Source organism: Lissotriton helveticus, chromosome 7, assembly GCF_964261635.1.
Source record: "Lissotriton helveticus chromosome 7, aLisHel1.1, whole genome shotgun sequence".
In the NCBI taxonomy this organism is placed as follows: Eukaryota; Metazoa; Chordata; class Amphibia; order Caudata; family Salamandridae; genus Lissotriton; species Lissotriton helveticus.
The window spans coordinates 1,720,354,629-1,720,369,128 of NC_136068.1; the positions used below are offsets into that span (position 1 = coordinate 1,720,354,629).

Here is a 14,500-nt window from a genome sequence, read left to right on the forward strand (position 1 = left end):
GAGCGCAGACAAGCTTGCCTTGAGCGCGCCTTCGGCGCGCAATCGTCACGCCCGCTGCGCTCGTCTGCTGCGTGTTCGGTGATTGAGCATATTTTATGGAGTAGATTTGGGTGAGAACAAGGGGCGTGGCCGGCACGAGTGGGCGTGTCCGCTGGGCCAGGGATGGCGTCAGGAATGGAAGCAACACTCGTCCGGGGCAGCTTTCAATCAGCTGTGCGGGGTGTCGGCTGGTAGGAATGAGGAGTGCCCAGGGCGGTAAGTGAAATTAAAAACACACAATTCAGTGACAATAAATTTTAAAACGGCTATGTGGCTCCCGGCTTTTCGCCTCAGGAGGGGTTCTGTTAGTGCAGCGCTCTCGGTCAGCGTGCGCTTTTATGAGCAAGAAGGGGGCGTGGCCGGCACGAGTGGGCGTGTCCGCTGGGCCAGGGATGGCGTCAGGAATGAAAGCAACACTCGTCAGCGGCAGCTTTCAATCAGCTGTGCGGGGTGTCGGCTGGTAGGAATGAGGAGTGCCCAGGGGGGTAAGTGAAATTAAAAACACACAATTCAGTGACAATACATTTTAAAACGGCTATGTGGCTCCCGGCTTTTCGCCTCAGGAGGGGTTCTGTTAGTGCAGCGCTCTCGGTCAGCGCGCGCTTTTATGAGCAAGAAGGGGGCGTGACCGGCACGAGTGGGCGTGTCCGCTGGGCCAGGGATGGCGTCAGGAATGAAAGCAACACTCGTCCGCGGCAGCTTTCAATCAGCTGTGCAGGGTGTCGGCTGGTAGGAATGAGGAGTGCCCAGGAAGGTAAGTGAAATTAAAAACACACAATTCAGTGACAATAAATTTTAAAACGGCTATGTGGCTTCCGGCTTTTCGCCTCAGGAGGGGTTCTGTTATTCTTTTTATCGATCAAGACTCCCAGGTTCTTTACATTCATAACAGGAGTGGGGAGAGTCCCCATCTCTTCAGCCACCACTTTGGGCTCCAGAAATTGACATCAGAGCCAAAGAGAAGAACCTCAATTTTGGACGAGTTCAGTTTTAGGCAGTTTCCGGCCATCCAGATGCCGACTGCTGCCATACATGCCTGGAATTTGGAGGCCACGCCATCCTCTCTCCCTGGAAGCAGTGATACCACAATCTGTGTATCATCTGCGTAGGATGTTAATTCAAACCCGTATGCGCGGATAACCGGGGCGAGAAAGGAGACAAATATATTAAAAAGGGTGGGGCTTAAAGAGGATCCCTGGCTGGGTCCAAACTGGGGTGGCGTAGTGGGCAAAAGAACAATGGATTTAACCCAGATCTTTTGACTTGGGGATAATGTTTGCATTGTCAGCATTCCATTCATCATTTGTTTGCTGTAACATATTTCTAAAAGTGACATTTTTAAAAGGGTAATGATAAATGTAACTTTACCAATAAAGAGGATTTATCATCACCATGATAGATTCACTCCTTCTCAATCAGGAATTACAGCTTATAATTGTAATAAGGAATTCCCAATGTTAACCTAAGAGCGAGGGAGACTTCGCAGTAGTGAAAAACAAATTTGGGTGTTTTTCACTTTCAGGACATGGAAAACCTAACCGTACATGTCCTACTTTTAGATTACTCGGCACCCTGCCCTATGGGAATACTGTTGTATGGTGTTTTAGATTCCAAATTAATTTTAAGGTATGGAGCTGATTAGAACGTAGAGAAACCTTTGGCAATTCTTGGCAGAACTAAAACTTATGCTAAGCAACACCTACTTCTTCCCTGGTACTAGACATAGGTTAGGTACATTGGGGTAGACGTATTTTAGAAGCACCAGTTGAGTATTTTAGCCTATGTTATTTATGTATGTATTTTTACATGTCATAGCAACAGACAATGCTATTATATAATTATTTTATAATACTATTCTAACTGCACGCATTATACTTTGCATTATGTCCAACGATTGTAGCAGTTTAATGTACTCGATAGAAACATACTGACCTATGTCCTATGTCAAATCTATAGTGTATATTATTCCAATGCGCAGAGCCTATTGGGATAGGAACTACACTACAATACATAGGGCCTACCTTAGAGGTGCCAGATATTTAATAAAAGGGGAGATTAAGGTTTGGCAAGGAGTTTTTAATGCCATGGCGACATGGCAGTGTAAACTGCACACACAGGCTCTGCAGTGGCAGGCCTGAGACATATTTAACAGGCTACTTGAGCGGGTGGCCCAATCAGTGCTGCAGGCCCACTAGTCGCATTTAATTTATAGGCCCTGCGCTCACATAGTGCCCTTTACTAGGGACATATAAGTAAAGTAAATGTGCCAATTGTGGATAAGCAAATGTTACAACGTTTCAGGGAGAGAGCACATGCACTTTAGTACTGGTTAGCTGTGGTGAAGTGCCCAAAGCCATAAAACCAATAAAATGAGATCAGAAAAAGAGGAGGAGGAAGGCCAAAAGTTTGGGTGACCCTTGAGAGGGCCATTTTCCAACAGTGACGTTATAGTTAGGTGAAAATTTCAGTGCCAATGTAATGTTTTGAACTCAAACCCCACAGAAATTCACCGGTTATTGCAATGCCCCACTGTGCACGGCTTACAACCACATATATTACATTACTCATCCCATCGTCTCTGACATCATTTATGACATCTCTGATGACAGATCACATATGCTAAAATTACATAATGGAGCGAAAGGCCCCTCTTCCCGAGCCCAAATAGGCCTCCAGGACCCCATTCCTTGGCCAAATTCTCATTTTAGGGGAGCCTTAGGAGGCACCGGGGATCCCATCAACCAGGGCTAAACATATTTCCCCTGTCTAGAGGCTGTTGCTAAGTGGATGCAATCTTCCCACCTTAGGCTCAATGGGGAAAAAACCGAGATCATGCTATTGGGCAATTCTCCTCTGACCAACTTAATTTCCATCTGGCCCCCATGTCTCGGTGTCCCCCCCCCCTAAGCCCCTGATAAAAAGCTTGGGAATTTGGCTCGACAAAGCACTGGACTTTTCAGCTCAAGCCAGTAAAACTGCCTCCACCTGCGTCGGGCTGATGAAAATGCTCCGCAAAGTGCTCCCTTTGCTCCCAATCCAGGCGAGGAGGGTCATGGTGCAGGCCCTTGTACTCTCCCGCTTGGACTATGGAAATGTGTTATATCTGGGAGCCCCTGCGGCAGTGGTCAACAGGCTCCAGGTCACCCAAAACTGTGCCGCACGATTGCTGTTCAACATCCCTCGCTGGCAATCTGCCAGGAAGGCGCTAAAAGACCTCCACTGGCTCCCGGTGGCTGCTCGAGCACAGTTTAAAGCCATGTGCATTCTGCACAAATCTCTCCATCGAACAGGCCCGGCTATTCTGCATCCTCTAGTGTCACCCTACACCCCTTCCAGAGCCCTTCGCTCTGGAACACTGCATCTGGCAACTTCGTCCAGAGTTAAGAGGGCCAGGTGGGGCGGCCGCTCTTTCAGCCATACAGCGGCAAGGCTCTGGAACTCTCTGCCTTTGACCTTGAGAGAGGACAGTAATCTACAGTCCTTCAGGAAGGCCTTAAAGACCCACCTGTTTGCAAAAGCGTACTAACTACCCGTAGGCCCGACACAGTAATCAGTCTAAAGCGCTGCGAGGCCTCCGGGTAGTTATGCGCTATAGAAATGTAATTTTTCTTTTCATTTCATTTCATTTCATTTCATTTCATTTATATTAGGGGAGGGGGTTGCGTGGCTCCTGTGCCTGGGCAAAAATGGACGCCAGGGCCCCCATGGTCATACATTGATTATAAGTGAGGGGGGCACCTGGCCCCCTCCCTGACCCTTAAGAGGACCTAACCCCTGGGGCCAAAAACAATTATTGTAGAGGAGCGGGCAAATGGCTCCCTCTCGCCGATCCTAAATGGCCCCAGGGACCACTTCCTCCAGGGCCAAAGAATGATAATTATAGGGAAGGGGCATATGTAGCCCCCCTCACCAAGACTTAAGAGGCTGTGGGGACTCCACCCTGGGGCCAAAACTAGCTACTTTTGAGGAGGGGCACATGACCCCCCCTTTTCTGAGCCCAAATGGGGCCTGGGGACTCCATCCCCGGGGCTAACAATTAAGAATAGCCCACGCCCCCCTCCCATTTTGTTGAAAAGAAGATGGCCTCAGGGAGGTAGTGGACCCAAGGTCCGGGGAGGTCCGAGAGGTCTCCGTTTCAAAATAAATAAGCCTCGGGGAGATTGCGGTCCCCATGGCATTAATAAGCCCCAGGAGCGGGGGCCGTACCCCCTCCTTTATTATCAAAATGCACCCAGGAACTGGCCTACCCGCTCTGTTCTTTTAAAACAATTTCAGCGGAAGCCGCCAATCCAGCGTGACTTCTGCCTAATAGGTTGTTTTTTTAATGCTTTTTGCCCCTGTGGGACTCCCCCAAGAGGCCAAGGGGGTCAGGGTATTTCTGCCCTGCCCCCTTTTCTTTTGTTTTAAACTTTTTTTCTGGGACTCGGTTCAAGCTGAGTGCCAACATGGCTGCTAAGTGTTGCCAGCCAATCAGATTTGTGCACAGGGACTTCCAAATCCTCGGAGGATCTGTATCCCTATATATACAAATTGGGATTTCTTCTTAATATTTCCAAAACTACTGAACGGATTTACTCCAATTTACAGAAGGGCGGTTTTCGGTACCAATAACTACCTTTTGGCCAAATTTTGTGTCAATCCGTTCAGCAGTTTGGAGTGTAGCCGTGTTCCTATGGAAATTTACATGGGAAACACATGTTTTTTGACCCTCCCCCTTTTTCCTTAATCTGCTGCTAAATTTCACATACATCCCTACACCATGCCACTGTACTGTACGCTATTCCACTCTATGCAACTCCCGTGTACTCTCCTCCACTCTATATAACTCTACTCGACAAAACTCTCCTACATTCTATACCACTCAATCCGAGTAAAACCCCACTGTCCAAATATGTACTTGACTCTATGCCCGCATACTCTATTGTACTGCACTGAACTCCACTGTATGCCATGACACTCTACAACACTCTGCTACACTCTATGTCACTTTACGATACTCTACTCGATGACACTCCACTCCATCACACTCCATTTCACGACACTATACCGTACAACACTCAACTCTACTTTTTGACATACCACTAAACTGTACAACACACCCTTATACTCAAAGACACACAATGCCACTACACTGTACAAAAACGTTACTCCACTGTACGGTACGTCACTCCACTCTACTTGACTTCACTCTAGTCCACTAGACAATACTCCACTCTCCACACTCTTCCTTACTGTACTGTACTTCACTCCACTTTACAACACTCCTATGAATGACGCTCCACACTGAGATTTGAACCATATTTTTTATTATAAAAAAAACCAATTAACATTCAATGAAAAAAACAAAAGTTAAAGATAATATATTGTTAGAAATACCTTTTGTATTCTTTTGATACAAACCCAACTTAAAATACAGAAATATTACAAATTATAAAGTTCTAATTATAGCTACAATTTATAATTTATACACCATCTTCAAATTGCAATGTCATACACCTGCAAAAACTGTCTTCTCACCTCACTCTCCACACTACATTATCAATAACTCATGCCTTTTCCATGCACTGGTTATACCCTTGCACACAACATAACTTATTGCATATAAAATCATAGCATTTATAACACTCATAACTTCTCAAATGGCATCATTTGCCACAACTCAGTGCATGGCAGAGTGGAGAGATTTAGTTAGTGTTGTTTGGTTAGCGAGCTGAAAAGAGTGTGTAATGAGGTGCATTATTTATAATAACTTAAAGGTTGCGGATACATTGTAAATTAAAGTTATAACTATAATTTTAGAATTTTTATAGTTTGTGTCGTTTATACTTGGTTTGTATAGGGAAAAAAACGTTTTCGTAACTATAACTAATATTTATACTTTGTTTTTTTCAATGAATATATGAGAGTGAGCGGTGTTACACCAAGGGGTGAGGTACAGAGAAAGAAGCAGTGCAAAGAGAGGTATGTTAGTGAGAAGAAGAGGCAGAGAAAGAGTTAGAGGAAGACAGGTAACATGTTGAGGTAGTGAGAGGACAATGAAGTACAGTAAGGTAGAGAAAGTGGTTAGGTAGAAAGAGGGGCAACATTAGAAGTTATCTAGAGAGAGAGATATGAAAGAAAGAGGGGAGGTAATGGTTAAAATAAATGTTGAGAAAGATGAGTAAGGTAGTGAGGCAGGTAGTAGAGAGAACAGATATAGAAATACAGAGAGGTGAGGCATCAATGGTTATGTAAATTGAGAGATATAGTAGTGAGAGAGAGAGATGGGGTAGACAGTAATGATGTAGTGAGGGAGATTTGAGGTAGTAAGGGAATTGGTATTGAGAGATAGATGAGGTAACAAGTGGTGAGACAGACAGATTGGTGGTAGAGCGGTAGAGGGGGATTTAGAAAGATGGCAAGAGAGAGAGGTAGATACAGAAGTGAGGTAAATTTGAGGACTGGGATTTGGTGATTGGTGAGCTAAAGTGATATGAGATACAAGACAGAGAGGTAGAGATAGAGAAATGAAGTAGAGAAAAGGGAGATAGAAAAATAGGGAAGACGTAGAGGAGATCTTTAGAGAGAGAGACGCCTATAAAAAGAAAGGTAAGAATAAGTTAGAGGGGGAAGATACATAATTACAGAGCAAGGTAACAAGGGATGAACAACGTAGGGACAGAGATGAAATAGCAAGAAATATGTGCAGTAGAAAGAGTAGATAACAAGCACTGGCGTTGCCAATAGGTCTCGCATTAGGAAAGTTTGAGCTATTGGTATTGTAAATGACAATTTTTTTTTGTGTTGGTTTTGAAAATAGCGAAATTAATAGCTTTGTCATTTACACTGCCAATAGTTATAACTTTTGCAAATGTGATACCTATAGCATTTGTAATGCAATATGTGTTGTATGTACGTGACTTACATGTATTGATATTACAAATAACAATGTTTTTTAATTTTTTTAAATAAAAGTTATTGTAATTTATAATGGCAATAGCTTAAATTTTGTAAATAACTTTTGTGAAGATTATGTTTAGGGTATTTTATTGTGACAAAAATCCAAGAACAGAAGTGAAATATTAACATCTTTTTGTGACATTTGTAATAAAGCTTGAAAAATTGACAGAACATATTTGAACCAGTTGTTGTTGATTGGTTGCACAGATTGATGCTGTGGTGGCGCCGAGTGATGTTGTGGTGGCGCCGAGTGATGTTGTGGTTGTGCCGAGTGATGTTGTGGTGGCGAACGAGTGATGCTGTGGCGTTCAGTGATGCTGTGGTAGCCCATAGTGATGTTGTGGTGCCCTTGAGTGATGCTGTGGTGGTGCTGAGTGATGCTGTATGCTATGCTATGTTTTGTTTTGCTATCCTATGTTTTGTTTTGTTATGATATGCTAAGTTTTATTATGCTATGATATGTTTTGTTTAGTTTTACTATGCTATGTTTTGTTGTGTTTTGTTAAGCTATGCTATGTTTTGTAGTGTTTTGCTATGTTTTGATATGCTATGTGTTGTTGTGTTTTGTTATGCTATGTTTTGTTATGTTATGCTATGTTTTGTTATGCTATGCTGTTTTGTTTTGCTATCCTATGCTTTGTTTTGCTATCCTATGCTTTGTTTTGTTATGCTATGCTATGTTTAGTTTTGCTATCCTATGCTTTGTTTTGTTATGCTATGCTATGTTTTGTTGTGTTTTGTTATGCTATGCTTTGTATGCTATGCTATGCTTTGTTGTGTTTTGCTGTGCTATTCTTTGTGATGCTATGTTTTGTTATGCTATGCTATGTTTTGTTGTGTTTTATTATGCTATGCTTTGTTTTGCTATGCTATGTGTTGTTGTGCTATGTTTTGTTGTGCTATGTTTTGTTATGCTATGCTATGCTTTGTTATGCTATGTTTTGTTATGCTATGCTATGCTTTGTTATGCTATGTTTTGTTATGCTATGCTAAGCTTTGTTTTGTTATGCTATGCTATGTTTTGTGATGCTATGATGTTTTTTGTTATGCTATGCTTTGTTATGCTATGTTTTGTTATGCTATGCTATGTTTTGTTGTGCTATGCTATGTTTTGTTGTGTTTTGTTATGCTATGTTGTTTGAGTTTTGTTATGCTATGTTGTTTGTGCTTTGTTATGCTATACTATGTTTTGTTATGCTATGCTATGTTTTGTTATGCTATGCTATGTTTTGCTATTGGTTGTGTGGTTGTGTGTGGTTGTGTGGTTGTGTGTGTGTGTGGGTGTGTGTGTGGGGTTGTGTGTGTGGGGGTTGTGTGTGTGTGTGTGTGGGTTTGTGTGTGTGTGTGTGTGTGGTTGTGTGTGTGTGGGTTTGTGTGCCTGTACCAAGTGCCTTATGGCATGGTGAAGCACCATGCAAGAACAAACGGAATTCAGTCTGCTAATTATATAAATCCTTTTTTGTGAAGCTGATTGTCTTTGATTTCTAACCAAACGTGCAAGAGAAACGAAGACATTAGGAATGAAAGAATTGGCAAGGACTTAAAAATCTTGAAATCGCTGGTTTGAAGCACCTGCCGTACCTCTGCGGTGATCAGGGACGTACAGAAAACTAATCGTGCACTGAGTGTGCTGTGTAGCTCACAGCATTGCGGCTGTGAGTCCTTACGGAGTCTGATAACAAACAGTAAATTGAGGAGGGGCGCTGTGCGCCCTGATGGCAGATAAGTGTGAAGGGTAGAAAGAAACGCGAGAGCGCACGAGCAGGCTTCTGCTGCAAACACGCTGAATTGTTTGGGTCTGGTGTATATAAGGGGCTGCGGACCCAGATTGGTGGGGGGCGGTAACCCCGCAGAACGCTCGGCCTGTTTGTTGGGGGTCTCTCTCTGTGTTATGAGCCCAATGGAGGAGAGAAGCAGATACAGAGAGAGAGAGCGAGAAAGTCAGACAGGAAAGAAGGAGTCAGACAAAGAAACACACCAGAGCGCGGAGAGTCAGAGAAAGAGAGAGGAAGGCAGGAAAGAGAGCGAGATAGTCAGAAGGCAGGAAAGAGAGCGAGATAGTCGGTGATGGGCAGAGGTGGGGTGGAGCAAGCGAGAGTGGTGGCGATCAGGGAGTGAGACAGTGCAAACACGTGGGTGTTTTGGTGAGCAATAGAGACGCCCGAGAAGGGAATAGAAAAAGATGCGTGGAGGGAAGCCGGATGGGGGCGGGAGAGCCTGGTGGGCGGGCGGGAATGCGAGCGAGGGGAGGAGAAGTGTGGCAGGACTTCTCTTCTCATTAAGTGTTTTCAGTTAAGGTCATCCAGCTGGGCTGTAAGCCGACACTTACCCATAGATAGTGGAAAAGATGGTGAGAAGATGTAACAAACCCTTCAATGTACGGTTGTGGTATGGTAAGACAAAGCTTGGAAAGGTCGGTAAAAGGAGTTTGGCAAGGATGTCTTCTTGGGTTATAAACAGAGAAATAAATAAAGCAGGCAAGAATAACAAGAATAACAAGAGCGTAAAGGGAAACTGAAAGTACGGCCGGCCACCAGCCAGCCATGAATAGTTAGGGGAGGAGAAGCTGCACAGCACACGCTGGGAGAAGCCCTTTGATGTGCTGTGCGGGCGTGAAAAAATGCAATTAGGAGGGAGGGAGGGAGGCTGATGCGCGTGCTTGTTTGGTCACGTGATTCACGTGAACTCAAAGAAAACCGCAGCAAAAAGCCCTTGGTTTGACGAGCTTTTTGAGCACTTGAATTCTCGCTCCGCTCAATGCGCTTGCGCGCATTGATAGGTCGCGAGACCTAAAAAGGTAGAGTGGTGATGAAGGTTCAGTAAAGAGAGAGAGAGTCAGAGGTATGACAGAGGGGGAGATAGGTTGAGAGAGAGAGAGAGAGAGAGAGAGAGAGAGAGAGAGAGAGAGAGAGAGCAGTCTGACAGTCCTAATCACTTTACCTTGGAAGGGGTCATAGAAAGTGGGGTCCAACGCTTATGGCTTAAAACAGCTCTGTTAGTGCAGCTGATGGTCTCTGTGGGCCTTTCAGGGGCTTCTGCACTACTGCCATTACACCAAATGCTGCAGGCTCACACTAGCCCTAAAATCTTCCATACATGACAGCAAACTTATCATCCAGGACCGCATGTATAGAAGAGTCAATAATTTGTGAAATGTAACAAGCACTCAAAAGTCTCTTTCTTTATTTGAATTTTGCAGACACGAGACGCCAATCAGCGTGGAGACATCAATGAGGCCCGGGCCAATTCTGCTACTGCCCGGAACCTGAACCATGTGAGCCTGGGTATTGGCATTGCCATTACCATTGCTTGGGTTGCTTACGTCATTTTCTTCATTGTAACAGTGCAGAAATACTACCAGAGCGCCTGGGACTCCTACGATTCCTACTACTCGGGCTGAGGATGGAACTACTGGGAACTACTGACTGACCACTTCCTGAACCCTGAGACAACAGAAACCACTTTCTACAACAAGTCCCAGATCTGATGCATTCACAGACGCTAATTGGATCTACTGTTTGAACAAAGAGACAGTGTGTGCATAAAAGCAACTATTTTCATTGTGCCTGATTCACAAAGGCAATGTGAGACAAAAGTCTAACTTTACGACTTTTGGTAATGAAAGAAGACATTTACGAGTCATATCTTTACGTCCGCAGTCGGGCCGGAATCACCGCAGCTGGGCTGTACTCTCCGCACCTGGGCCGTACTCTGCGGCTCAACCCGTACTCTCCGGCTCAGGCCGTACTCACTGGCTCGGGCTGTACTCTCCGGTTTGGGCCAGATGAACTGTAATCAATGGGCCAGAATGCAATTATTTACAAAAAGGAACATTAGGAATGTGTGATAAATGGTAGAGGAGGTCATGAAAATCAGTTTGGGAAGGGTAAAGGGAGTGGAGAAAAGTTTGCTCCTTTGCATCATGGTGTATGCAGTCTGCAATTTTCACTCCCCTCAGTGTTAACTGACAGTAGTCAACACTGAGGCGAGTGCAAATTGTGATGTTCCTTTTGGTAAAAATTGTATGCCGGCCCATTGATTACATTCCTCATCGGGCCCGAGCCAGAGAGTACAGCTTGAGCCGGAGAGTACGGCCTGGTTGCAGAGGGAATGGCCTGGGTGCAGAGATTCCGGCCCGATGCATAGTTGCGACTCGTAAATGACCTCTGTGAATACCAAAAGTTGTACAGTAAGACTTTTGTCTCAGATTGCCTTTGTGAATCGGGCCAAGTGTGTTTACACTTGATATTGCGAATGGACGATAATTTTTTTTAGGACACAGGACACATCCAATTTTCTGTAAATTGAAAAGACTGGCCTCCATTTTGAGAGCTATAACCTCAAACCATGAAACCGGAAGTGACATTCAAGAAGGACTGGGAAGGCTTGCAACAGGAGCATTTATAGTAGCAGAGGTTAGTGGTTGCATACATACCAACATTTCAAAAGAGAAAAGAGGGAGATAGCGAAACAAAGATCTGGAAATTTATTTTCATTATTGACTTACAGTGAAGCAAAAGCAATTTCTGGGTTTAAAAACGGTACTCTCCCACCTGATTCAGGTCTGCTGGAATGTACGTGACTGGAGTTTCCTTTTGTCAAAGGTGTAAGAGAGCAAGAAACATTTGACTTTGCACGTTTACTGTTGTAAAGTATCTAAACCCTGAGCGCCATATTTATCAAACTTGCACGCAGCGCAATGCATCGAGACACGATCCTGGGATGGCAGGAATGTGCAATATATATCAATTTGTCGCATTCCTGTCCTTCATCTACACTGGTGCACAATTAGCAGCCTAGTGCCAACGCAGGCACTCTTGTGTCATGGTGCAAGCATGCCTGTGTTGTAGACTGGATTGTTTCTGTTTAGGAAGGGAAATCTTCCTGCACAAAAACAAAAATCAGAGGCATTATTCTATTTCTACGCGTGCTGCAGCATGCAGCACACATAGAAAGAGGAAAAGACGAAGAGAAATAAAGATAGTTCTCCTCGTTGGGTCTACCACTCATGTTAAATCAGAGAATGCTCCAAATCCATGGGTGGATGTGTGGGAACACCCACGTTAGCCCCATGGAATGCCTTCCCAGGGCAGAGTAACGCAACACAGCGATTTGTGCTGCCTTGCTTTTCTCCAATTTCATCAAGCCATTCAGGGCCATGAAGGTGGCCTTGCGTGGCTTGATAAATCTTACTTAGGTTTTGCTTTGCTCTTGTGCCCCCTTGCGTGGTGCGAAGGCGACACCAAACCTTGATACATCTGGCCCTAAGCTTCCTTTCCTACTCTGCTCTGATGTCACTTCCTGTGTTAGAGATTGAAGGCGATGGGCACATTGCAGAAAAGGCTATATTAGAATATTCATTACTAGAAGTGAAACATAAGCTCGATGAAAGAGCAGCAAATATGTATATATATATATATATATATATATATATATATATATATATATATATATATATATATATATATATCAATATCTGTTGAAAATATATATAATCACACTCACACACTGATACATATACATACATACATATGTATACACATTGTAAAGTGTGAACTTTATCAATACATTGTTGGGTTTTCTGTTTACTGTATCATATATAAATTTTGCTCGCATGCTCATCCTCCGAAACCTACAAATTCTAACCACTATCTTCTTCTCATCTTGTTGTACCAAAGTCACTTGTATTTCATTTCCATTTATATTCATTTTATACTTTCCATGCTTTTTATTTTCAAAAAGTAGTGATCCACTTTATAAAGTGATGAACTTTAAAATGCACACTTGCTTTTTTCACTTTCTGAAGCAACTGACCGAAAATTATAGTTTTATATTGTGGGGAAGATAGAACTCTCTGTATAAAAGGAAGGCACATTCTGACGCCAGAATGCACCTGAAATATGAAACAGTGGGCCTGATGCACAAAGATATGTTCACAAACCCAAAGGGGCAAATTGCACATTAGCTGGTTTGCGAACATGGCTGCCTCTGACAATGCCTCTTTGCAGGATGTTGAAAATATTAAGAGGCAGCTGCTTGCACATGGATGGAGGATTGAGGCCTACAAGGCAAAGCAAACCCCATCCCTGTATTTGCATTTCCTAATATTTGTTTCCGGGTCAGCGCCTGGATACCCTCACGGATGATTAATTATCTGCGCTATAGAAGTCCTGCTTGATGTTGATGAAGCAGGGAAGGCATCAGGCGGAGCATGCATTGGTTCCCTGGAGCACTGTCTGCTTCTCTGCTCCCTCGATGGGACCCACAACATGTCTCAAAAGAAGAGTTGTTCCACAAAGATAGATTCCCCTTTTCAAATCAGTCAGCCTGGGGTTAGTAGCTTACCTTTATTAGTATTGATTTATATCTTTGTGACTCACAAATAGTGAGGGAATGTCTGTTTTACAGCTCTGTCCACTTGAGATTCATGAAGGATTGCAAAAGCCATTTCACTCGTGAGTTGGAAAGACTTTTCTGCTCGCACAATGTTATTTTTCGGTTGTAAAGCCTCCGGTTTTGATAATGACAGGCTTTGCGACTTCAAAATCCTTTTGCATTTCTGATCCCCTAGTCACTGCTCGCTTGCAATAATAAAATACAAGGGAGCAGTAAGGTCCCAGTGCCAGCCTACAGGTCAGCGTGTTGAGCTCGCACCAGGAAGCAGACTCAAAGGTGTAGCCAGAGAAGTAAAATACTCCCTACTTCGAACCATAGCTCTTTTGGTACCAAGAAAACGAAGCAAGTCATCAGGACCCTCCTCAGAAGAGCGCTCATGTCTTTTAAATCCAAACATCTATCCTTTCATCCATCCATCCTCCTGCTTATATCCAGAATTTGACCTTTATATTCTGTCATCCATTCATTCTTTCATCCAATATTCGGTCTTTCATCATTCCCTCCACCCACCCATTCATATTCAAAACTATCTATCCTTCTTTATATCTATCTATCTATCTATCCATCCATCCACCCACCCACCCATTTATCCATCCACCCTTTAACTCATCCATCAGTCACCCTTGCCGCCCCTTCTGCCATCCATCCATCCATCCATCCACCCTTTCACCCCATCCATCTATCTATCCAATCTTTCACTCATCCATCCATACTCTCTTTCACTCATCCATCCACCCTTTCCCTCATCCTTCCACTGTTCCACTCATCAATCTATCCATTTAATATTTCACTGATCCGTCCACTCACTCATCCATCCTTTCACACTTTCACTCATCTGTCTAGCCCTTCTCCCTCCCTTTTACTCATCCATTGTCTCACTCATTCATACATCTACTCTTTCATCCATTTATTCATCCACCCCCACTTTCACTCATTCATCCCGTTTTTCACTAATTCATCCTTTCACTCATCCCTCCATCCTTTCATTTATCCATCTTCCCTTTTGCTCATCCATCAGTCACTCTTTCCATCCATCCATTCTTTCACTCATCCATCTGTCCAGCCTTCCTTTTAATTAATTAATTAATTGCGGGTTTATATAGCGCTAGGAATCGACTCCCGGAGG

At 43.8% G+C, this 14,500-nt stretch overlaps 1 protein-coding gene across 1 annotated transcript in view; it reads left to right on the top strand.

The window, feature by feature from the left end:
* PMIS2 (PMIS2 transmembrane protein) overlaps positions 1 to 10,563 on the top strand; it is a 69,224-nt gene extending 58,661 nt beyond the window's left edge. The window contains exon 2 of the mRNA XM_078651036.1: positions 10,178 to 10,563. Coding sequence (XP_078507162.1) covers positions 10,178 to 10,378 — 201 coding nt within the window. The 3' untranslated portion in view covers positions 10,379 to 10,563. The remainder of the gene's footprint in view (positions 1 to 10,177) is intronic.
* Positions 10,564 to 14,500: the final 3,937 nt, after the last annotated feature.